This window comes from Nipponia nippon, unplaced genomic scaffold, assembly GCF_047370975.1.
Source record: "Nipponia nippon isolate SJK-2023a ecotype South Korea unplaced genomic scaffold, ASM4737097v1 scaffold_2, whole genome shotgun sequence".
Taxonomy (NCBI): Eukaryota; Metazoa; Chordata; class Aves; order Pelecaniformes; family Threskiornithidae; genus Nipponia; species Nipponia nippon.
Window position 1 is genome coordinate 60,476,344 of NW_028262336.1, and position 26,036 is coordinate 60,502,379.

General features: G+C 43.5%; 1 protein-coding gene across 5 annotated transcripts in view; it reads right to left on the minus strand.

The window, feature by feature from the left end:
- The window catches only part of AFF3 (ALF transcription elongation factor 3), a 340,331-nt gene that overhangs the window by 85,099 nt on the left and 229,196 nt on the right, over positions 1–26,036 (minus strand). For all 5 annotated transcript variants that reach the window (XM_087756127.1, XM_087756125.1, XM_087756126.1 and 2 more), the window contains exons 8-9: positions 19,425–19,476; positions 4,725–4,765 (exon numbers count right to left, since the gene is read on the minus strand). In XM_087756127.1, the coding sequence (XP_087612253.1) occupies positions 4,725–4,765; positions 19,425–19,476 (93 nt within the window). The remainder of the gene's footprint in view (positions 1–4,724; positions 4,766–19,424; positions 19,477–26,036) is intronic.

Here is a 26,036-nt window from a genome sequence, read left to right on the forward strand (position 1 = left end):
TTCCAAACAGCCAAGCTTTCATGTAAGGCATAAATAATAAATCCATATCCCCTGTCGGAGGTATTCTCTTTTTTCTCGCAAAGACAGTCCAGAAAGTTTAAGCAATGTGCTAACACCGTGAGACCCGTGTGTTGGTTTCTGTGGCAGTGAACACCGTGCGTGTACACTTTTCTCTGGCCAGCCTTCGCCTCCTGCAGAGCCCATGATCTCAGTTCCGTTGTTCTCTGCTGGGACCCAGATCAGCTGTCTCAAGCCAAGGCTTCCCCTCGGCTGTCACTGATTACCCAGACATGAAGCCTTTCTGGCCAGCCAGCTCGCTGAGTAACTCCACTGATAAGCTGACCATGTAGCTTCTCATGTGGAGAAGGTCTCACGGTGTGAAAGGCGATGTTATCGAAAAACTCAGTCCAACACAAACGTAAGTATGTGAGTGACACGAAGCACATGAGTATTTTTGCTAGCTGCCACTGGATTATTTACTTACTTCAGGGTATCACAAGTTTAACTGCTTCGCTTAATCACAGCTCAAGCAGATACTTGAGAACAAGAAATCTTTGGCTCCGTCCTCCGAAAATTTTAAGGCTGCCTGGACAGCTGCCTTCCCTGCTTTAAGTGATCTATTAAAAGTCTAAATTGCCTCTTATTGTTGCCTTAATACTTTACAGGCAGCCCCCCCCCAGGCCTCCTAACCCGAATTGTGTATCTCAATGTGGCTTTGTCTGAAGGAGAAGAGCCATGCTACAGATCCCACTGGACTAATCCTCAATCCTGTGGCTGCTTACAATATCAGGGGAATGGACTGGATTGTCCCAGGTCAACCTTTTTCTGTTCAATTTTCCTTGTAGCTGAGGGCTAAATGTGTTCACGCAGCCGCAAGAGGCAGTATAATAGCACCTCTGCTTGCAAATGTCTCTCTCCTCACAGATGCGGGGCTCTGCTGCTTCACACAACCTGCTGCTCAGCTCCCCAAACCCTTTGCCGCTCCAGAGGACAACAGGGAGTATTTATTTGCCCTTCGGGATCTTAAGTGCAACTGGCCAGACCCATTAGGGTAAACCAGGTCATGCCTGGCACAGCCTGCATTTCAATGTCCTAACCACGATCAAACACGGACAGACAAGGCATGGTTACATGGAAATGCAAAGTGCTATCCCTTCCACCTGACAGGAAGGCGGATCGAAGCTCAGACAGGCTGTGTAACTCACCAACCATCATGAACGGGGCTTGTGTACACTGCCAAATGGATGCTAGTGTTGAGACACCTTGTCTATCAACAGCCCAAGGTGGTAAATCAGAAAGGTTTATCATAGCCTGTACTTAGAGGTTCAGGTCTCGATGACACGTATATATTAACCAGGTGCTGAGCGTAAGCTAGTGAGTTGGACTCTTTACAGGACTTATCAGCTGGGATGATACGTGCTTGCCAGCACTGCTGGGCTGAGCGGGCTCAGCTCTCCCTCTGCCCTACACGCCTGCGCTGAGGGTCATGCGGGCACGGCTAGCAGGGCCTGCCTGCGTCCTCCAGCGTTAAGTACACAGAAAGTGTAACAGACCACAGCTGTGAATTAAGCATGTCTCCTAAGTACCACCCAAGCACCGCAGTGAATGAGCTATCTTTCCCCTATTACAACGAGAGAAAATTCAGTGGCGGTACAACACTTTCCTCTAAGCATTCAAAACTCTTAGGCAGACCCACTTGGCCTACACTACAGCACAGAGAAATAAAAGCAGCTAGGGGAATAAAAGTGCCCTAGGACCACCGTAAATCTTTACTTCATGGAAAATCTTATCTTGCACATGAATATGAGCTGCGAGTAAATTTAATGTGTGGATTAAGTACTGTGCGGTCTCCCTCATGGTGGGCTTTTCAGCCTAAAAAGAACAAAAGAATAATAATGAGTGTTGTGTTTGGGTATGATTACAAACAGCTGTAATTTACAGCTGGACATTCTCCATTGCAAATGTATCCAGCAAGTAAGTGCTTCTAGGTTGGTGGAACAGACTGCAAAAAATTAGCTTTTAACTTCAGTCTCAAGGTCAGAGTTCTGGGACCATGGGAGTCAATAATAAAATCTATTTAGCTCAGTGGGATTAAGCAGGTTTAAGACCTGGCTTAACCACACTGCTTACTGTTAAATAACAACAGAACACACTGTGTATTTTAGTTACAGACATCTTTCTTCATTTGAAAGCTATTCAGGCAGTGGATATGAGAGTCAGACAATTGAAGATACGCTAGCACTATACCATTAAGGTATATGAGTTCTTGCTCCTCCTGTCCCAGAAACTGAGCAATCTGTATAGTTAGACCACTTTACTGAAGAGCGCAATAAAATTAAAACCAAGCTGTGCTGTATAAACACCGAGGGTTTTTCATGAGAGAATGAAAAGCTAATGGGGCCAGCGCATCTTTCCTGACAAAATAGTCAGTGCATGTGCAGAGCAACCTGTCTTCTGGAAGCAGAAAAGCTGTTTCAGTCAAGCTTCTGGGTCACTAATCTTTGTGTTTGCACATAAATCTGCTGGGGGTTACTGTGTCATTCTGAAAACAAGACTGAGTGCAATGCACTAAAGAAATCAATGGCTACAGGTTTAAACACTCTTTTTTTTTTTTTTTTTCCCTCTTTCAGTTTAGCTAACTGGTACCTTTTTAATGGAATTCAAAAGCAAAAACTGAAACAGGAACTGCTGGAGAGTATTTTTCCAGAAAAATAATGAGCGAAATTACCGAGAGCTTTATTTAAGCTGCCATCTCCCTTGGCGCTGGGAAGTGCTGGTGTGTGACCGGGAGCTCTTAGTCGCTACTGGGACACGAGTAATGAGCAGCAATATCATAGGCATCCTCACTTTAGCCAAGACCAGACAGAAACTGCTGTCTCAGTGTGGGTTTTTGGCCCCCTGCCCTCCCGTTCGCTGGCTGCAGTGAGGCTGCAGGGGGCAGGGAGGCACCCCCACAGGGTGCACCCGCAGCCTGCCCAGCACCCCCTCCAGAGGGAGGGGAGGAGGGTGCCCCGATGGCCCAATGTTTGCAGAGCAGGTGGGAAAGCTGTAGTCTCTGGGCATGCTTTCAGGGGCAGAGAGGGGAATATCTGGTCATAAATACTAAATCTGAGGTGTGACGGGCAACATTTCAGCCCTTTTGCCCTGAGGATGAGGGCAGCCTGCACCCAGCTCCCTCACGACCCCTGATGAGGTAGGGACCATCTATCCATCACCGCCACTTTTCTTTCTAGGGGAGACAGAAAGCGCAGTGAGGGATTTGGGGCTTGGTAACTACCTCCAGGGGCACTTCTGCAGGAATGTTCCTTGTTCAGCCCAGGGGAAGGATGCTGAGAAAAAAACCCCATGTTTTCTTTGGTCACAGTATTGTCCCCACAAAGTGCAAAAGCTGCTTTGCCTCAGGGGCGAGCCTGCACACCTCCAGGGAGAGAGGCATACTGCTGACTCTGACTCCTCTTTCTTTTTGCATTCGTCCCAGTTACAGCAAACACTTGTGTGCCCTACAACCACGCCAGCGATTTCACCCGCATCCCATACATTTCACTCGGAACTTTTTTTCCTTAAGGTGGGGGGGGAAATTCTAAACAAAATGGTGTTTGTAAACTTGGGGGGGAAGGTCGATAATTTTGGCGGTCTTAGCCTCCAAGCAGAGAGAAATGTTATTCATCCATGCACAACATATAATTCAGCCTAAGTGACAGGCTCTGCTCTGGAGAAATCCTGGCCTGAGCTGGCTTCCAGAGTCAATTACCGCTTATTCCCAGGGAGGCGGGGGGCGGGGGGCCAGACGGAGCAGAGGGGGCTGCCAACAAGGCATGGGGAAATTTACTCTGTGTCAGCCTGCATGACACAGTACCTCATTTGTGGATAAATGTAAATCTGCTAGTTCTTTTTCACAGGCACTAAAATGTACAGTCTCTCCTCCCCCTTCCCTCCCCCCGTTCCCAAAACTGGAAAAGAAATCAGGACCGTCTTAGAAGGCTACCTTATATTTCAATCAATCCTCTTTCATAAAAGTCATTTAAGGTAAATACCTGTGCAGACCTACGGCCCAACTATAACATTTACTATGGCCCAAATCCTGAATTCCTCACTCGGGCAAGTTTCCCGTTGAAGTTAATGGATTTTTGCTTGAAAAAGAGCTGAGTAAAACCTGAACACTGTCTAAGGATTTGGTCCCCTGCTTATCTGCCTGGAGCACTGATGCAATTCCAGAAGAAGTGAAAAAATGAATTAAATTCCTCCAAAATACCAATCCCGCAAAACTTCAGGGGTAAAAAAGGGCATTGTTTTTGTGCATAAAACGTACAGAGAATCTCATCAAAAGAAGAGTAATTCCCAAGGAAAGGATTTGGAAAAAGTCAAAAGAGAACATCTCGGAATAAATGAAGTACTTATTGCTGAAAAATAAGCTCAGATATATCTCAGCAAACTCTAAAGCTCTGAATTTACTGCATCATTCATGCCTTCTCCAGTAAGTTTCTTATCTCTCGTTTGGTACCACAACAAGGGATTCTGCATACTCTGTATGAAATACAAGACGACTGTGATTTTTGCAGTAATAAACTCTACACATGCATGACAAATCCAAGCATGCAAAATGTTTAACATCCCAGTTCACAGATACTTTGGGGACAAAATCCGATTATGAGTTATATGCCACAATAAATAGGGCTCAACGTTTCATAAAGCAATTTATAGTTCATAAAAATGACAAAATGTACCTGTCAGATAGAACGCGGAGAGCAGATCTCTGTGCTGCCTGCTGGAAGAAAGGGCAGAGATGTTTATTTTATATTCTGACTTGAAAATTACGAGCACAATCAACACTTTAAAAAATGCGTTACACACATTTTTGTCACGTGTCCAAAATGTTAAAGTACGAGCAAAGTAGCAGAGAGTCTATAGTCAAATGGACATTCCAGCCTAGAAAATGTAAGAACACTTTGTTAAGTATGCCATAAACCAGAAGACTGTCAAAGCACCACACGGTATTTGAGGTCTGAACTACTCTATTTAGATGATTTTTTCTGCGGGTCCCTGAAAACTCGGCAGGGCTCGGTTCTCTGCCTTCCCCTCTCCCCGCTTCCGCACTCCCACTCCCTCTCCTTTACCATTAGTCTCCTCCCATTCTTCCACAGAAACAAACATCACATATTTGGTTCCTTTTGCGATGAAGCCCGTAGCTATAATTACAAATTTTGCAAAGCTTGCCAGAGCTGCTGCAGACTTTTCATGAGCGCTGCCATGTTAATCTGCTGGCAACTTTTGACTACACATTACAGGATTGACCTGTTGCTGGTTTGCTCCTCAGTTTTTGCCTAGTACAACTCTTTGGATGGGGTGGGGAAGCATGGTGCTTGTTCTTGTGTTAACCAGCAGTTCTGGGAATAGAAATCGTAGCCTCTCAAGTTTAATAGGACTCCCAAGCCTATCCCTGAGCTAGTTTGCCACTTTATTATTATTATTCTTTCCCCTCCTTCAATCACTTCAAGTAGTGTGATTCATGGCTTCGGCACAGTAACCAGCTGCTAAGCAAAGATGAAATCCATAACGTTTTGAAAATGTACTTCAAAGCCTCCGTTCTACTTGGAGCTGCCCAGAGCGTCCCCTTCCCAGCCATACCTGTCCAGGCTTTGCCTCACCTGGCACAGAAGGGACACAAATCTAAGCAGTATGGAGAGTCAAGGGGTAGGGAATTAAACGTTGATTTTTCTCTTTGCAGTTATCAATAAATATGTTTTTGAAACCATTCTCTCTGGCTTCTCAGGCTGCTGGGGGCTGCCTCCCTATCCCTGAAGAAGCCGCACGGCTTGTAGGCATCCTGCACAGCACCAGAAAGCATGGAGGTAACCTTTCTGGCTAGTCAAAATGTTGCCGACAGGCTGCAAAGGCAAACTTGATAAAACATGCAGTTATGGAGCATTTCACAGGAAGGTGTGAAAAGATCCCCTGAGTGGATCCCTGCAGATCTGACAGGAGTGCAGAAATGCTTCGGGAAGGGTTTCTACTTGATTTTGGAAGCAGGATTTCTGCTCAGGGAAGTTTCTGGAATAACTTGGGCCTCCTGGGTTCCCTGGGGAGAAGTAGTTCACTGTGTATCACATACCAAATTGTCAGGAGACAAGGGCTATGCTGCATCCCTTGTGGCTGGCATGGCTTGCAGAAGGGCTTTTTCCTTAGCATTGACTTTCTGCAGTGGGAGTGGGAGTGTGTCCAGGGCATGAACATGCTGGTTTTAGTGTTAGGAAAGATGGGGGGTCTGGTATTTTTCACTGTCTCCAGTAGGTCATCCTATTTGCACACACTTTTGATACAACCCTGTCCATGCCATCCAGGCCACTGGGTACAAGGCAGGCCTCAATGGGAGCAGCTACTCTCCAGTTCAGTGGGCTGGCACCATTTTTACTCTCTCCTCTGCAAGGGGCTCATTATGACAATTTCATCCCAGTTCTTGTACACAAATGCAGGAGAGACCCAAAATGTAGGTCTTATGGCTTAATCTCTTCTTTAATGCTCTGAGCCAATGCAAGTTCATCTCCTCCCACATCTAATCACCGTCACTAGCAGGAGGCTGTGTTCATTTTGAGTTTCAAGTTGCCCGGCTTCGATGCTGACCCCTGCGCTGTGTTATGCCTTTGCCTGCAAAACTCAGGAGCTGCTTCTTACTATCAGAGCCCTTTTCCATGGCCAAGTTGCGTAGACACTATGCAGGTCACCTGTCCTTCTTCCCTCCCGCCAGCAGCCAGGGCTAGTCTTTCCCTCACAAGCAGCCACTACGTGGCAGTGCTGTTTAATCCACTTTTAATGTTTCCCATTCTTGGCTGAAGCCACCACAGGTGCTCATGTGGTTGTGCAATGCAACAGGTCGGAAAACTGATCCAGCTGAAAAACAACACTTTTCCATCTTTGTTTCTTTTTACCCAGGTTATTTGCAAACTGGATCTCTTCTCTGAGCTGCTTCCCCAGGGAAAGGGTGTCACATCGCAGGGTGCAGTGTGAAAATGGGAACGGGAGGGTGGGGGCAGCGTGCAGCAGAGACCCTTGCTGCTGAGATAAGAGCATGTCTGCCAGTGAGGTTGCTTTCACTTGACATCACTCTCACTCCCTTCTGGGGAGCTGCAGAGCACTCCTGGAGCGAGGTACGTGGTGGCTGCAATAGCCAGAGGGCACTGAAGGAGACAGGCTGCTCTGTAGCCACAGGCCTCGTGTAACTTACAGAGACCTCAAGAAAGCAAACATGGACTTTGGTGACACTAAAAGCCCCTAACATGGGGATGCGGAGTGCATATCACTCCTGCATTTCCCTAAAATCCCTAATTTTGACAGAGGGAGAAGAGCTGGATACTTTCTCTTCCAGTCTCGATGAAAGCTGCCCTCAGGAAGAAGAGGAGAGGACTCTCATCAGTGCTAACAAAGCCAGGCCATGTGGTGTGGGACTGCAGCTTCAAGTGCCAACCTTCAGTTTCCATCTTGGTACATCCAGTTTTTGACAGCTTTGAAAAGGTGATCTGTTCTGGGCAAGAAAGTGGGTTCAGATGACAGGCAGGGCAGCAGAGAGGAATGTACAAGTGCTTTTCAGTGAGATCATTCTAGTTTTTTAATTAGCCTCTCACTTTAATAAACATCCTTCTTCACCAGGATGCAATGCAGATTGCATGGGGCACCTCACTCTTTGCTTGGTGGTCGCATATTCTATAAATGAGACTATTGATTTCTTCCTCACACGGTTTGAAAATACAACTGTGTTTGATTGCATATTTGTGTGACCCCCTGAGTTGGTAATGGCCCCATTTCTAAATGATGGGGGAATAAGATCCAGTCACAAGTTTATTCTTCCTCCCTGGAGAAGCAGATCTATTGCCTGCAATGAAAGGCAGTTAGCAACTATCCAGCAATTTTAATTCTAGCCTATATTGCTCCCCTCTCCTGGAGAAAGTGAGCTGTTGTAATTAAAAGTAGTTAGCAGTTCCCTAGCAAGTATAAATACTTGCAGCCACTAATTACAGTCTGCTCTCCTGTTCCCCTGCTAGAGGATTGGGCTGCTCAACTTAGGGGGAAATATCTGCCCTTGCTTCTCGCTAACAGTTTTTTGTGACCCCATTCAAAATCATTCATGAATCCCCATGGAGGGTCATGACCCATAGTTTGAGAAACTCCCCGCTAGAGAAACAGCTTTCTGTGATTTATTATGTTTCTAATATGCTGGTATTATCTGCGTAACAATGTAAGCAAAGGGGTGGTACTTAGTATCATATACTGCCTGCATGACTATTTTTTTAATAGCTTGATTTTGATTGTGCTGTTTAATTTGCATTTTATTTTACATCGTTAACAACTTTACTGAGGCGAACTCATCATCCATCAAGAAAGATGAGAGTATGTTCTACAGTCTTTATTATTCCTGGAAGTAAGCGACTATGCTGGTTATAGAAATTAGGGATAAGAAATAATTTTGAAGTTTGATGTTGCTGACAGAATGTAAAGATCTCCAAGACTTACCACTAAAAAGTGCTTTATGGGAAGCTTAATATTCTCTTGATAAGTGGTTGAGTTATACTTTGATGTGTTCACCACACATGAATTTTCAGTTCTTGGAATCAGTGGGGTTACTGATGGAGGAAGGCCCTCCTCCGTATGAACACGGATATCAGAGGCCAACCCACCACATAATAACTTTAATGTTGAGTAGGAAGCAGGGAAGGGAAAAAAATAATCACTTAGGTGACTCAGGTACTTGGGCTTGAGAAACCAGGCACAGTAAATGAGATGAATGACTCCTTTTCACCACATCAAGAGTTGTAAATTACAGGATACTGGCTGGTTAGACTTCTTTGTCCCCGACCTGAGTTGGTTATAGATACATTTAGGGCAGAGTTTCATTGATCTGCCTATAGTTCATTAATCATTCATGAAAGATTCTAGCTGTACCCCAAGACTACTGGGACAAAACAAGTTTTCAGCCAGCAGTAATCATGTTCAGGTTCTCAGTCTCCAGAGATTGCATCTCCTTTCTCCATCCTTTATTGCAATGAGCCAGAGCTTGGGAACATAATCAGCAGATACTCAGGTTTCAGTGTGTGTTAAATGAGCTACCAAAATTACTTGAAGTGTCACAAGTTGCAATCTGTTGTTGAAGGGAAATCAAAGAGGAAATTAAATACTTTCATTGTAATTGGGACTGAGCAGTGAGCAGAACGGGTTGAATACAGCTATAGAGCTGGAGATACAGGAGTGTTAAGAGTGGTCCCCAGAAATCCCTCGTTTCTTTTTTTTTTTTTTTTCCTTTTCTTTTTTAATCTGGTTGGAGTGGAATTGCTTCATAAACTGCTGGGCTTGCAGGCATTTTTGGATAAGAAGCAAATGAGAACTACTGCAGAATGTTCTACTGGGTTTGGAAGAGTGTCTTGGAGGCACTGCAGGCTGACTGTGGATACCTTTTCCTATACCTCACCCATGGCACGCTTTGGTGACTAAAGGCCAATAAATTGACTGTTGGCTGATTCAGACATTTTGTTTTCCATTTTTCCTGTCCTGTGGATTAATCACTATTATTGTGAGAGAGCTCAGTTACAGCAATTGTATGGAGTTACACCAGTTATACCAGAGACTTCACTGAGATGGTGCAGGTGTATGCAAGGTGAGAATTTGAACCATTTCTTTGGTGACAGTGTAACAATATGTACTACCTGTGCATGAGTAAATTGCATTGCTTCCAGAGCATCTTGTTTGTCTTCCTCGGGTAGTAGGTGTTGCCCTGGAACTGTGCAACGAACCATTTATGCTCTAAGTGAGCATCTCCCATATTAGCAACCACCCAGACTACTGGATGTCATCCTGTATTGGACTGCAGTTAGTGAGCTGTAGATGCACTTCTTCCAAGCCAGGGTTAAGGAAAGATGTCATTACTATATACTGCCACTTGGGAACCAGACTAGAACAAATACTTTTATATCCGTCTTCTTTCACGTTTCACTCTTCATATGTCTTCTGTGTTGATTCTGTTTTAATTTTCTAAGTTTTTTTTTTTGTTTTTAGCTTAAAAGCAGTTTATTCCTAAACTAGTGAGGCCAGGAAGAAGATTTTGTGAAGGGCACAACCTGACTGCATGCCATAACTTGGGCCACAGGACTCTCCAGAGCTTTTTTTCTGCTTCAGATCTGGAAGCCGTTGTGGACCTAGAGGAAAACTTCTGGATAATCCTCTTATGGTGAACCACCTGAGTCCAACCACACACATGATTTTTCACCTTCTGTGTTAAGACGTGAGTTTAGTCCAACTCTGTTTATAGGCACCTTCTTGCGCTGGAAGTTATACCTTTGCTTGTGAGATGGAGCTGCCTTCCCGCCTCACAGCTCTGCTCCCTGAGCAGGTGTTTATAGACTGTGATCAAGCCAGCCACCAGCCCTGCTTTAGACAAGCTCAGTTTATTGCGCGGACGTCTTTCACTCCAAGGCATGTTTTCTGAAGGTGTTAAGCATCCTCTCCCTCATCTTGAAACCCTCTTCAGTTTTCGGCATTCTTGAAGAGTGCAGAGCTGCAGAGTGTTGCAATGATGCTCTCATCAGGGCTCAAGACAGAGGTAATGAAACCCTCTCGCACCCAGGCTTCCCCTGTTTAAATGCCCTTGAGTGTCTTGTGGCCACAAGAAGTTGCCCGAGGAGCTCAGGTCAATCGATTTATCATAAGTGATTCCTAATGTGCCTTCTCTCACTGCATTATTCTGTACTCCTTGCTGTTCCTAGGGGCTTTGTTTGAGGATTGTTTTCCAGTGTGGATTTCTGAGGGATTTAAAATCGCTTGTAAACTGCAGCTTGAGTGTTTCTCTGTAAATTTGCAATATAAATGTGTGAATGTGATTTTTCACTGTCCAGTTGATATGTATTTAAGATTTACAGGCCGTAAGACTTAAAAGGGTCTCACTTCCTTCCCCTTTTGGAGTTGGTTATCATCAGAGCCACATCTTTTAAGAAACTATAAAACCCTTTCTGGATTTCATGATTTCTCCAGGCCTTTCAACACCTCAGTATTCATTTTTCACCCTGGAGTTTTATTATTATATTTCTGGCGTACATTGTTCTTTCTCCTCTGCTTTGCCCATTAATCTGTATTAATCTTCAGGGGCAGCACAGTCTAGTGGCTTGAACATGGCACCTGGGAGTGAAAGACACAAACGCTAATCCTGGCTTTGCAGCTGACTTGCCATGTGGCTTCAAACAAGCCACATCTCAGTCTCCGTCTCCTTGTCAATTCTACTGAGATAATAATTCTTGCTTAGCTCTACCTAAATACCTCTCAGGGGCATTGTATTAGGTAGTTAATACTTGTTAAGTGATTTGGATCTCAAAGTTTCTGTATAATCAGCATGGGTATTAACCATACAGAGAGTTTTATATATCTGTAAATGTTGAGTCTTCTGTCCTGTATCTGTTCACATTTCTCCTGCAGTCTGGCCCCAACAACCACGCAGGGTTTCAATGCAGATGAATTAATCTTTTTCAGTGGAGATGAGCAGAAGGAAAGTCCTTGCTACTTTACATTAATAAAATGGTTAATTTTCAATGACACTGGAGGAAGGTCTCAGTTACTGCAAGTGGAGCAGCAGTCACCTTGGAAAACCTCCTCTGTCTCCACAGAAGTAGTCTCCTTATCCAGGAAAAGGTAACTTAGTTGAAGTGCTGCTTACACTTAGGATATTGCAGCCAAAAATGTCAGTGTTGTGCCACAGGCTTTACAAGATATACAGGGAACCCCGAAAGCTCAGAAATTAAAGTTGAATTTTTCTAAAAGCCCATGTATGTGAAAATAGGGGAAACATGAGCCTGAATTCCCAAAACGGTGGTAACTCTGCCCAGGGAGGTGCTATGTCAGTTGACTACGATGCATTTGCTACTACCCAAGTATCTGCTTGGATTGTGCTAGAAAATGAAAAAGAAGGTGGGGGATAACATCCTAAGTTGATTGAAATCAGTGGCTAAACTCCTGCTGAGTTCAGAGGAGAGAGATTTCATCCTAGGTGAAGAAGAAATTGTAGCAATGGCTCCCCAGTCCCTTTTTCTTAAATTCTAGTTTTGATGGACTGTCTGCTGGCTCTTTCTGCTTATTTCTCATCATGTTCTATATAGCTGCTACTCCCTTTATAATGTCCTTTTTTTCCCAGTTTCTTTTCTTCATTCATTTCTTTTTTATTCCCTTAATCCCTTTTCCTTTTCATGTTCCTTTTGTTTTCTGACATGCTCTCAGCTGCCTCTTTCTCTGCTTCTGCTGTCATCCATCTCTGCGCGCCACATCTCCTTCACACAGCGCCTCATGCTGACACCACCCCAGCCTGAGCTGAATAGCCAAGGGGAGCAAAGTGAGCTTGGCCTTCTGCCTTGCAAAGGGCAACAGGCAGCTCCTAGAGAGGCTGCGAGGCTGGGTCGGTGTGTGTGCATGAGTACGTGCGCGGACACATGTGTGAGAGAGAGACAAGCGGAGTCTCTACAGCATTCCTCACTGCCTTCTGCTTCCTTTGCACAGGGAAAACCTCGGCTGATACTAAAAACGCACAAGCTGAGAAGGATAGATGGGTACAGTGACATAAAAATAACGGAGCGGGATAAGCTAGCATGTGCCCTTCCAGCTCCTGAATGTGTTGCGGATATGTTCTCCTCTTACAGCTTGTAATAGCTGCAATATTATGAACAACACTAATTTGTACTCTAAATTATTTGTGAGTGCTGGTTACTTAACCGTTCTCTTACAGGCTCGCTGGAATGAATTTGCCTGAACGCAAACAGACGTTTTGTGGCCACGCTTGAGTGGGGCGAAGGCTCAGGCCTGGTGGCTGGCTTCAGCGAGGGCTCTCTGCGGCAGGAGGAGCAGCGCATGGGCTGAAGGGCTCACGAGAGACAGGGACAAGGGAAAGCCAGCCTGGAGATGTGGGGCCTAATCCTTCTTTACGCCCCAAATTAGCTGACGCTGCTGAATTGATTGCATTGGGATATATTCCCACGCCAGTCAAAACAGACATATGTACAGCAATTCCAGTTCACAAGGGGAAAAAAACTAACCAAAGATTTCAAGAAGATGGGGTTAATGAAGTTACAGCAGATGCAGAGACAAACTGTTAGACTTGGAGAAGGGTGATACCAGCGGAAAAGGGCAGGCTTTGGAGATTTAACAGAGCTAAAACTTAGCTTAGTCACGGCATCCACATGAAGAAACAAGGAAGATGCCCTTGTAGTTTAAGTTTATGTTCCAGTCTATTTTTAGAGGTTTGCTACTGAGGAACATGGAGATCAGAGTGCCGTGTTTGAATGTCCCCACATTTTGTGCACGTCCAAGAGCCAAGCTGATCTCTAACCTTTTTCACTGTTATTCATGGTGGTGGCATTCAAATTTAGAGCTTGATCCTGCCTGCCAGTGCATGACAGACATTGAATCTGATTTTGTAAGATAGGCAGTGATGTGAGCCAAGTTTGGCAGGACAAGACTGAGCTCTTAGTTTCATCTGACAGTTTCAGTGAGGCAATCTTGGTCTTCTTGTCATGCCTCGTGGACGTGCAAATTTAGATGTCACAGAGATTTTAAAATCAGAGCTGGCAAACCACAAAAAAAGCTTGGCTCAGCTGGCTTGAATCTTACTCTGGATTTTAGTTAAGTTGGATACCAAAAGGATTGCTTCTCTAATACACAGGAAATAATGGACTTACCCGAGTTAAGTAAGGCTGTTACAGTGGCTATTCCTCCTATCTAAAAACGCACTCACGTTGTAGTGACAGAGGACTGAGCAGAGCATTTGGATTAAGTACAAAATCACCTGAGGTTCCAGCCATTCCTTAACCCAAAACTTAGTTTTTCCACTTTTGCTTATCTCTGCTTTGTGCAGTTTTGGTTGCAGTCAGACTTGCACGTGGCCAGACTTCATAAAATAAGTTTCCTTTGCTCGGTGGAGTGAGAAACTTCTCATCAGAAAGATATTTTTTTTTCCCAAGTTTATCAGGGCATTTTTTGAGAGAGAAATTAATTTGCGGCGATGATGCAGGCTCTGTGCTTTTCTTCCTAGGGCTGAGTGTTGTCATCTCCTTTTTCACTCATTTTCCCTTCTGATCAAGCATCAAGTATTGCGCTGATGAAGAGGTGAACAAAAGGGAGCATAACACTAAAATGACTTAATGTGGTTAAAATATTTGGACATGGCATATGCGAATGCAGTTAGCACTGCCTAAAAATAGTTCTAATGATAGTTCTAATGGGCTATGCAGTGGCGTGTTATAATTTGCCCAATATAACTCTTTTCTCTAGATGTACCTGACTCTGCGCTCTGCTCAGCTGATCTTTGACTTCAGAAAGCACCGTCCTAACAGAGAAGGTCTTATGGAAAGAAAGCTTGTAGCCGCTTTGCCCCTTTTTCAATTTGTTTCAAAATTCATTACAGATGGCTTCAAATTAGCTGGAATATTACATTTCATATGCAGAGGTAGTGCTTATAAAGACTCAACTAAAAAGAATTCCTTCTGGAAGAAGGTGGACGCGTGACCGTACATTTCAGGATAATTTTTATCTTTTTGTTGATTGTTAGTCCATATCCAGAAGTGAGAAGGAAAAGTCCTACGCATTATTAAAAAGATTGTCTTTACATACATTCTTTCTCATTTGTTTCTGGCTACCACTAAGGAAATGAAACATGATTTTATGACTTAAAAAAATAAGTAATTTCCTAATGGAATTTACGTAGGGACACAGCCATACTGATTGCCATTGACCACGTAGATGAACTTTTGTCCTGTTGCAATGACAGGACGGATTTGGCTGGTCCTAAATGCCTACGTTGCAGACAGTCCTGCCAGAAAGATGTATTTCCAGCGCTGAGCCCTGGCATCCCTCAGCGCATATGTCATGGACAGAAAACATAGGCACGTGTGTCCCCACCGGAGCTGCAGGTGTTACTCAAAGTAACATCAAGTTTTCCAGCTCAGCCATGGCCAGGGTGATGCTGGAGCATGGATGGGTCCCCCAGGGCCAGCAGCCCACCCTGGTTGTCCCCAGGCCACCGTGGGTGGGGGGGCATCCCCAGGACCCCCGGGAGGCTGCCAGGCTGGGTGGGCTGCCATCGCCCCACGGGGCTCCGGGTGGCGAGCCAGAGCAGGCTGCCGAAACTTTTATTTTACCGCACTGAAGCTGTTCCTGGTGAACTTTCTTGAGGCTGCTCTTCCCCTGAGGTCTCCTGTGAAGGGACGTGGCTTTCTGTTTGTCTTGGCTTGCTTGCGGAGGGGCCGGTTTTGCTCAAACCGCTCAGACCCTGCAGGCCAGCCTGTCCCTTCTTAAGGAGGGCAGCCACTTGCAGGCAAATGCTGCCTTCCCTCTTCCTTTGGTACAGGGCACATGAGCAAAATTAATGAACCCGAGAGGATTGTTCACTGCCTCCCTGTGCACTGTGCGCAGAGGGTGTCTTCAGCCCCCGCATTTAGGGGGATAGTCATACGATTCTTTAAAAAAAAAAAAAAAAAGTACTAAAGTTGGGTCTTTCCTTTCACAATGCAGCAGGGGCTGAAGTGCGGAGCCATGTCCCTGGGAGTGTGTTCTGATTGCTTCTTCAACTTCTGTTTATACAATTTTACAAAATTTTGGCAGGAATCAAGAGCACATACCAGGGTGTTGGCTTTTATGAATCCCATGGGATGTGAAAGTCAAGCTGACTGGATGAACTTTGGTTACATATTCCAGACAAGCACAATGACTCTATTTATTCAGACTTGGCAGCCAGAATGCAGATTGACTCTGTGGGTAATAAATTTTCACAGCCACAAAACTTCAGCGGCAACCAACCTGATCCCGCGCAGAAAAAATGCATACAAGGAAGCAGACTTGGGTAGCAAAAATATGTTAGATTATTATTCCATGTATGCGTAGCAGTCAGTTAATTTATTTGGCTATTGATTGACATGAATTGCACAAATGATGCCAGGGATCTTTTTCCCCTTAGAGGAACTACTTTCTCTTACAAAATTTTCATATTGTAAAAGGACAAGTAGGGGAAAAAAAGAGAATTGTTCATATTACAATTGACAATCTCCTTTTAATATTTCACCCAAGACTGATTTAAGTTATCCAGTGACCTCTACGGAGAAGAGCAGTGTATTATAATGGGACTGTTTCGTGTGCTATGCCACACTTCAAGGAACCAAAAGGCAATAACCACTACAATTCAGTACTCTGAACAATCTTAAGTACAATTTTGACATCTTCATGCTACAAAGCTTCAGATGCTTTCTGGGGGAGATGATGATGAAATTATTACTCTATGTGTTATAAATCAAAATGAATTGGCTCTTTAACTTGCAGATTTATGTTAACTACCTTGGTATCTGTTAATTGCATGCTCTTCAGATATTGATTGGGGATTAAAAAGTATATTTTCTTCAATCTGTGTGATGTAAAATATGCCAACAGGAAATTTTCCCTCTGCATATTAGATCCTATGATCACTGCCTGTAAAATTAAAACGATCAGTTTAAATGGATAAACTATGCTCATTAAAGAGGAAAAATACATTTATGTAATTAAAATTAAGAGACTAATATGTGTGGATAATGTAATTACTGTGGGCGCGCACACACTCAGCTCAAACCCAGCCTCTTTCGCCTCTCCTGGGTCTGTGAATCTCACTACCTTAATTGCTGACGCAGAGGGAAAGGTTGGGAATGCCTTGCCCACTGCTGGTCCCGAAGCTCTTAATCATGTCTCTGTCTTGCATTTGGCCTCCCTCATTCATGGCTGACATTCCCTGGGTCAGTCACAGCCCTCCAAACACCAGCCCTGGGAGTGCGGGAGCACCTGTCCCCGTTTGCACTGCTTCGGAAACTTTCTGTTCACTGCTTGGCAATTTCAGACACAAACACAAAAGCTCCTCCAAAGTTTTCAAAGTCTTTCCTCTAAACTTCCCTGTTTAGAAATGAGCAAAATGAAAAGCTTCCCAGTTCTTGTGCAGCCCACCTTCAGCTCTTTAAGAAATTGGACTACTTAAATGAGTCTGGATGCTCAGAGGTTAATTAATTGTGTAAGGAATATCTGGGAATCACTCATGTACTGCTCCTATCTCTTCATCTTTGATTTCTTTCTTTCCTGTTCCCAAGCTCAGGCGGAGATCTGAGATTAAAGAGCCTCGGAATTAAGAAGTAAAAGAAAATGGGTTCTTCCACTGACATTAGACACAGATCCATGTTGTAATCCGGGCATTTATTGGCAGAGGGGGTCTGTGTTACTCTTTTTTTGGGCCTATTTCCTGCTAGGTAGATGGAAACATAGTGTTTCATTTATCCAGCAGGCATATTTATTTAGGATTGTTCACTAAGCAAACCTGCAGGTCTCAGCTGGGGTTCTGCAAAGCATTTTGTATAGCAGGAGCCAGCCTGGGTCTCCAGGAGATTTTTATCTGTACAGTCAAGTTAGAAAAAAATGTGACTAGGAAAGGGGACCAAGTCACAAAGTAATTGCCAAAGGTTGCTCACCCTAGGGCCCGTGACGATTAGAAGTGAGTACTGGGATCTCAGCTCTGCTCTTTGTTGCATGGGTGGCAAACTCTGTCCTGGGTCTGCAGAGCTTGTTCGAGCACCGAGGTGAAAGATCGAGGCTGTATCAGGTGTACCTTACAGCTCTGGTTACTAAACGAAGACCTTGTGTAGCATACATAATACTGAGCAATCCAAGTGCACGAAAGATGTTAATAGTTGTAAGTGGTAGCGCTAAACTGAAGGTACCATGTGTGCACACCCAAACGGCAGTACTTTTCCATGATCCCTTCTCCGCCTAAACCTACCAACATTCTCTTATCTCCTGCATGATAAACACTTTCACATGTCCTTTTCTGCTTGCTAGGAAGCAAACCAGAATTTCAGCTCTCTGGCTCTGCCAGTCTGTTCCACGCTGGCATCCATTACGCAGGATCCCATCTCCCTTCCTACCCGAAGGACAAGCCATCTCTCCTGACCACTGGCTTCCCCCTCCCCTACCACCCAGCCCGTCGCTGCAAGCACCAACGGCATCTTGGTGTGCTATTGTTATTCTTCAGACATCCCTTCTGTCCCTCACTTTACTTTGCCCTATGCTGTCTATGCGCTGTATTTTAAACTATCTAGACAAGCAGGAAGAGTAATTAAATGTGAAGTGTTGCAGGATGAAAGACATTAAACAAAAAGAAATTGTATAAATATGTAAATAATTGAATCTATGTGCTGAATCTTCTTAGCACCAAGAAGCTTTGCTCAAAATAGGTGAAATAATGGTCTAGTATAAATATTAAAAGGTTTTGATTTACCTGTTGTTTGGAATATATTGTAAAATAGAGACTTCTAATAACAAGAGTTAAAGAAAACCCTGGCAGAGCTTCATGCCTACATACCTAGAATTATTTGTCTAAGATCCTGAATTTCAGAAGTCTAGATAGCTCCAGTTACCCTTGACTGAAAAAATCACATTTGAAGTCCATGTTATATCCAGGTCTGGATCCATCTGTGAGATGCAACCAGGGATAGTACTGCCCTCATATGCTCCGGTGAAGGCACGGGACATGCATTTTCGTGCAAGAAGGAAGGGAAGTGGCTCTTGCCCTCTCATCCCCAACCAAATCACCCATGTCAGTATACTGAGAAGGAGAGAGCGTGGCATACCACCGCTTGGCAACGAGGCACTCGGCTGGCCATGGGAAAGTCAAGATCCAGCCCTATTCTAGTGAGTACTTAATTATTTAGACAAAACATAGCAATGTTTTAAGGAAAAATAGGGAGACACCTCCCCCTGCCAACAAAACTCAGCTCTTCTGACACATGGAAAACTGTGGCTGATGTATCTGCTCCCAATCAGGTAGTTTGGGGTCGTTAAAACCCAGGCAAGTGCCCTAATTGCTGTGTTATGGAGTGAACCAAATGCACAGCCAAGGCTTTCTCTCAGCTGTCCTTAGCTTTCTTAGCACACATGGGCCACACAGAGACAGGACCAAAAACGCTCACAGGAGAGGCGAGAGCTGGGGGGATGCCAGCAGGGTTCTAGGCAGGTAAGAGGTAAGCAGCGCAGCGGCTAATCCCTGGGGCCAGCTCATGATTGCAAGGTTTGGCCCGAACCCTTAATCCAGAATTCCTGTTTCTCCCCTCCTTGGCTGCTCTTTAAAACCAAACAAAATCAAATCAGAGGAGACTGATACAAAAACCTTCTGGGTCACATCAAGGTAATAAATCAAGAGCACTGCAGACTGTTCCCCACCAATCCAGCAGTTAGCACACGTGGGCTGGCTCCGAGCAGCAACATCTGTTACTTCAGTTACAGTACTGCCATGTATTTTGATAACCTTTATGTATGTTTTGAAAAAGCATTAGCAAAATATTTGCAGTAGCTCAGTCTCGACATGAAACATGCTACAAGTGACATGTTAGTTGTCTGGTTCTTACCTGGTCAGTCTCTTCTTCGTCGCTGCTTAACTTGAGGTCATCTTCTAGCATCCTGGAAAGCAAACAGTAGAATAAATTATAATTTACCAAAATGCTTTAGATCTGATGTTTTCTCTAAGCTACTGTAAACATTTAATAATTTAAATAGAAAGAAAATATATTCTATCCCAGTAACTCTGTGGATGTGACACTTTATAATTTTTTCTTATCCAGTTGCTATCAACTAACTTCTTAATTCATTTCCTACTATTACTGCCTAAGGAAAAATGTTTACTAGAGTAATAATGGATTTTGCAAAGATTCTTGTTATTAAAATAACTGACAAACAATTTTTATATGCTAAAAATAATATTTTCGATGCTGACAGGTCAGTAGTCTCTCTGAAAGGAAAATCTTGCTCCATTTGGCTTTGAGCTTACAAAACAGAAGTAGATATTTACACTGGCAGTACTGCAGCACAAAATAAGATTCAGTGATGTTTCCCAAAGGCCATTTTTACTTTATTGCATGTTTGATGTAAAATTGACATTGACTGAAACAATTAAAACTAAAATATATTGTCTCAGTGCACAAGAGTAGCCACAAGGATTTCACTGTCATATAAACATAGAAAATAATGCAGCTTTTCTAATGAGGATTTCATCCTGCCTTCCCATATCCTTTTGTCAACTTGCTTAAACTGGCTCACAAAGAAGAGGAGTTTGTTTTTACCTCCATGCATTTTTTTTAAAAGCTAGGGTTAAGTAACCAGCAGTTAAAGGAGTTGAAGAGGTGCAAAGATTTCCCTCAGTGCTTGAAAGGTCTTAAAAAATGGGACCTATTTTTAAAAAATGCCTCTGTAATAGTAATAATAATAGTAATAATTCAGAACGTTGCTAATTTTTCTTGCATTCTGGGAAAAGAGAATCGGTAATTTTGTCTTGACTCCAGAAGAAAGCTTGGTGAGCAATTCAAACACATCCTGTGGTGTGGGTGGTCCCCGGAGTGTAAATATCTCAAGAAGACATACGTAGTAATTTCAAACCACCTCCTTGTACTTGTGCCTAGATCTTCCAAGAGCGTGCCTGAAAAGCGTGACTCTTACATGGGCGACATGGTGTGCTGTGTCTTAAAAGAGCACCGAGCCTAACCACCCTCCCCTCAGCTTCTCGCTATACGTACAGTCCCTGCCTGTTGCTGCCGTCACAGCTGCTTCCCTATTTCCCCGCGGCACCTTTCAGGGAACGTAGGTGTATAAGAACAGGATCGGGGGTCAGAGCAGAAACTCCCACTAGTTCATCTCTTAAAGACTCTTGTCTTGCTTTTTTCCCACATTTCCTTCTACTTGTGCCAAGATTTTTCCTCTGTAAAACCAACATATCAAATTCAGCAAAATCTCATTGCAATGCAGACACCGCAAATATATAGGACACCCATTGAGTTAGAGGGACTTGACAATCTCACAGCAAGACTTGCCCGTGTTTTATCTGGAAATATGTCCACAGGCAGGAAAAAGCTCGTTCTGCCATTTCCTGAGTCAGCAAAAACTCTGGTGGCCGTATCAATGCAGCCACCGGCCAACCTAACAAGCCCTGCTGAGAACTGGGCAAATGGGACAGGTACGAATGACATGGGATATAGCTCCTAGGAGCTAAAATATGTCAGAGAGGCAAAGCTTCCCGTGAACATTGCTAGATCCACATTGGCTTTGGATCCCACCACTTACGGGGATCCAAACAATCTTATAATTGCTCATTTTTTTAGTTAGATCTGTTTAGGGCATCCCTGAGAAAATAGTGTTTGAAAATAGAAAGCTCAGCTCTGGGATTGGGCACTATGTAATTAAATGTGATGAAATCTGCACTGATAGTGATTTAACCAGAGAGAGATGTGCTTATTGTGTGAAAAGCAGAGCACCTAGGGTGTCGCTGCCTGCTCTCCCTTGAGTTTGAGTGTGTGAATTTCTGCTAGTGAGATGGTAGTTAAGTACATTATTTAAGATTTAGCAATTTAGCTCTTCTCCTAAATGGAAGCTGGAAAATCAAAAGTGTATAATGAACCGTTCTAGGTAGCTCTATGTATTTATTAGTGTCCTGGCTTTTTGTATCAACATAACTCATTGTGAGTCTGTGATTAGAAGCAGCTACGATGCTTCAAAGCCTTCACGTTGTGTGGAAGTGTGAGTGGAGCTAAGGTCAGGCACCAGGAGTGCAAGCAGGAACCATCCACACAAAAGGAACAAGAAACTGCAGCGCTGGCCCATCAGCCTCTCCTTGCTTGTATGTTTTAGCCTGTCTTTATTTTCCCTGTCTGTTTCTCATTTCAGAAGCGCTGCTCTCCAAGAAAAGCACTGCCTGCCTGGGGCTCGCGGCCCCTTTCGGAGCTACCATCAGCGTACAAACAATCTCCTAACGCTGGGGATAGGAAAAAACAGGTATTCATAAAATGCTTGCTTGCTTGCTTGCTTTTTTTCCCTAGAGTGGGATCTGGCCTGCCTGATCCATGTATTTGTCACAAGGACGTAACAGGTTAAGACAGCTTGCCAGTGTAGAGGTCTACTTTGTAAAGGCAGGAGCTGTACAGGTATAACCTCCGTGCCTAAAAGTCTTCACTGGTTCCCAGAATGCTTTCACTGTCAGGTGAGGCCCTCAGCCCCAACCTACGAAGCTACAAGGCAGAGCAGGACACACTGTCACCAGTGATGTCAGCTTCGCCTGCCAGCAGTGCTGGAGATGGAGGCTCCTTGGACACCAAGCATCTCTCACAGCCCAGGCTGAAGCACACCTTGAGGGAGGAGGAGGTATTTGTGTTATAGGGAGTCCAGTTTGCAGTAAGCATCTTAAGGAAGCTAGATCAATTTTGAGTCTGGATGCTTTTGAGGAGCAGTTCTCCTCAAAAACTCATTTCCACCATGACAACGACGACAGTTAAAAGAAAAAGTCTGCAACTGGACCAGCAGACCCCACTTGAAGAGAGGGAGAACAGAAGAGAAGAAAAATACTTTAAGCTCACGATAGGCATTACATTAATTTGTAATTTATCTGAAAAGCACTTTGGCACAGATTCAGCACAGAATGAGCTTTGGCACACCCTATGTTAGCAGAGCACTTCAGATCATGTTTAAATCAACCCCTGCTAAGGATGGAATTTCTTTACATATTCTGGCAAACTCATACAAAAAGATGGACAGACAAACACATACAAGCTCATGCACAAACACAGCCTTTTCAACACAGCCTATCTATCTATAGCTATTTTCTATAACACCTTTTTCAGAATACGCAAAATCCTGGCCAGTAAGTGACATTGTCCATGGGCTTTAAGATTTTTTTGAAACGGACTTGGCTTTGATGTGCTTGGGTATGGGTAAAAAGATAAGTAAATATAACTTTGTAAACAAAAGCTAGAAAAATGAAGTGGTACTCGAAGCAGCTCTGAAAAACACACACCACCACTTAGGGCTTCTGCACTTGAAAAGAGCGCATACAGTCAGGAAGTCACTTTGCAGAACCTAATTACACATATTTAGTGAAATCTCTGTGAGGTCGCGGAGGCAGTGAGGGGTAGGAGGCTTGGGCGGGAGCGCTCACTGCACTTGAATTAATGCATTTGTTCCTTTCTCCACAAAGAGCATGACAGGTAGAGACATAATGAAAGGAAATAAGGATGAGTTTGGGATATTGAGAAATGCCTCAGCAAGGCAGCTGGTTTCTTTCTCCAGTAACCAAGTAAGGGGTTGAAGCCTGGGGTGCTGGACCACTCAATTACAGTGGGAAAGGAGAGGGGCGAGGGGTTACTTACATGCGATGGAAAATAGACAAGAAGTCTTCTAGAGGGCATCGATATCCAACGTCTGCTAATTTCAATGTGACTGCATGTCCAAATCTCCTACATAGCTTATCAGAAAGCCTGACCTGTTTTATCTGGGGGCTGCTCACTGCATTGGTTCAGCAGGCTACTGAAGCGGGGTGACCATGTGAGGCACTGCAGAGGGACCCTGTGGGACTCCTGCTCATCCCAGCATGTTGAAGGGCCGGGAGATGCTCGTGGTCAAAAGTACTCAGGGTTTGGGATGAGAGGTCGTCACAGGCTGTCCGGGAACCACTTTGCTTAAAGGGAATGGTCAAGATTTGCAGCTTCACTGTTTTGTCTGTCTGTCTTTTTTCCTGATTTGTTGTTGCTGGAAAGTCAAGTCCCAAGCAAGGATTATCTTAAGCCCCAGCCAGTGTCTAGGGGATAGCAGGACAACACCTAGTTTCCCCTCTGGACAGTAACATTAAGTTTCAAGTGTGAGGGTAGAGTCAGGGCCCAGGCCAAAGATTTTTGGGTTTGAAAGAGCTGGAGGAGAAGGAGCTGCTGAGGAAGGAGATGTCGATGGTGCGGTGTCTGGGGGAGGCAGTCTTCAATAGCCTGTTGAGAATCAGATGCAACTTTTAATGTCTGGAGCCAGTCTGAGACCCTTCCAGTGTAGCCCTAGTTAGGAGGATCTCTATTTTCTTTCATGGTGAAGACACAGCCCCACCCGGGAATTATCCTTCACAGCTGCTGATGCACAAGAAAGAAGCAGCAGGCATCACATCTTGCATTTTACTTTAACCTCTGATACATTTCATGTTCCTTGGCCTAATGAATTCTTTCCCTCCCCCCTGCAAATTACTTATTGAGGCGTAAAACTCTCAAAAAAATGCCTCTGTGGTTTTGTTTTGTGATTAGAGAGATTCCTGTTTGGCACGTAAATCAAAGGACAAGAAAAGAAGCCCTGAAGATTTTCAAGAGAGGTTATGAAAATGAGAGGCAAACCCCTCCTTGTGTCCCTCTGCTGGTCTAAGCTACTTTATGAGATATGGTCTTCATGATAATTTTGATAATTAGAACAAAAAAAAATCAAGATGGGAAAGGAAATATATTGATAGAAATTAAATCATTAACATTAATGCTTTAAGAGAGAACATGCCAATGGTTTGCAAGCCTAGGGCACAAATATATATATATAGTGCAATTGTCATTTAAATAAATTCAGAAGTCACCATCTTTGCAATTTGTGAAAGATCTCATGAATGTGTTAATCTGATCAAGTATATTGTTCCATTTTAATGCTAGGCAGCATCTCAGTCAGAATACCGTGTTTATTACGGACTTTTGTGATTTCTGCTCATTATGTAGGAAAGGAACTTCAGTAGTGGAAAAATAGTTTGATTTTAGCTGAAGAGGAACCCCACAAAGCAAAGAGTTGTGATGAAATATGAAAATCAGGTATCTAAGTGCTCATTCGAATTTATGCCACCACAATGTTTCATCTGAATAAGACTGGTTTTGGAAAATTATCTTATTTTTAATGCACAATATTGACATTTTATTTTCTTTCCCATAAATGCATAGTGACCTTTCAAGAACTGGACATTAGTTTCAATATTACCAGAAACCCAGAAAGAAAATAGATATCATTCGAAGTAGCAGTATGCTAGAAGGCTCTCAGACCAGCTCCAGATGTTTAAAGTCACAACTGATGCGCTGATATAGGAGAAGAAAAATATTGCTTCACATTGTAGAAAAACAAAACAAAGCCTTCCTGGAGGCACAACACTGTGCAAGACCTTTAACTCTTGTTCCCAGCAAAATGAGAGAGAATGCCAGGTGGGAATCTGCTGTTCCTATCCAGACTGTGCCCTTATGCTACTGGGATTATTTCAGCTACGAGTGCTCACGTACGTAATATGACTTAAGCTCCAATAAGACAAATGTACCTTTGGTTTCTGGCTGTCTCTGGTTGCTTTCTAAAAAAGAAATTCAAGGAAAAATATGCCTGGTAAGAAGCATGGAGAATTCATAAGAAACAGATGAACATGTTTCCTTCCTTGAAAAAAAAAAGGAAACTCATGTTGTTGCTATTACCTTGGTTACTTGCACATAACAGATGGCCAGTTATATTGCTATTTACCTACAGCCAAAACAGGTATTTCAAATAGCTTTGTTTACTAATCCTAAATATAGGAGTATCTGTTTTTATACAGTAGTAATTTTTAATTAATTAGATTCTGATTGCTGAAATGATTTTTCACTTTAGTGCTATAACTGATGCAAATGTTTCACTTTAAAAAAACTCATGCATTTATATTATCTGAAAAGTGTAGTATTTATTTGTGTTTTATACAAAATAAATTCAAAAGCTTATGGATTGAGGTAAACAACTAGATCAAGAGGATATTTTATAAATGCTGTAACAGAGCTTGCAGCAGGCTTGTAAGACCTCTGTGAGCACTGCTTGCAGAATCTAAAATTCACTCTGAATACATGGTGTTTAAGTTGCAAAACCCCCTCAACAAACAGTTTGTGCAAGTTCTGCTACACAAAAACATGTAGGAAAACACGATTATATAGAATACCGTCAAATCTAATTAAAAACAGAGGGAGAAGGCCAGTAAAATCAGGCTGGTGAAATATTAATGTACTTAATGCTGGAATGAAGCATATATATCAATGTGAGATTTAATTCCAGAGTGTAGAATTTAAATGCCTGAAAAACGAACTCAGTCTATAGAAATAGAATTAGCAATTCCAATAAAAAATAGATGCTCTTAAGGAAAAGTTTTCTGTCCTTGGCTTGAATCCATCTAGGCTGGTCTACACTGCTCT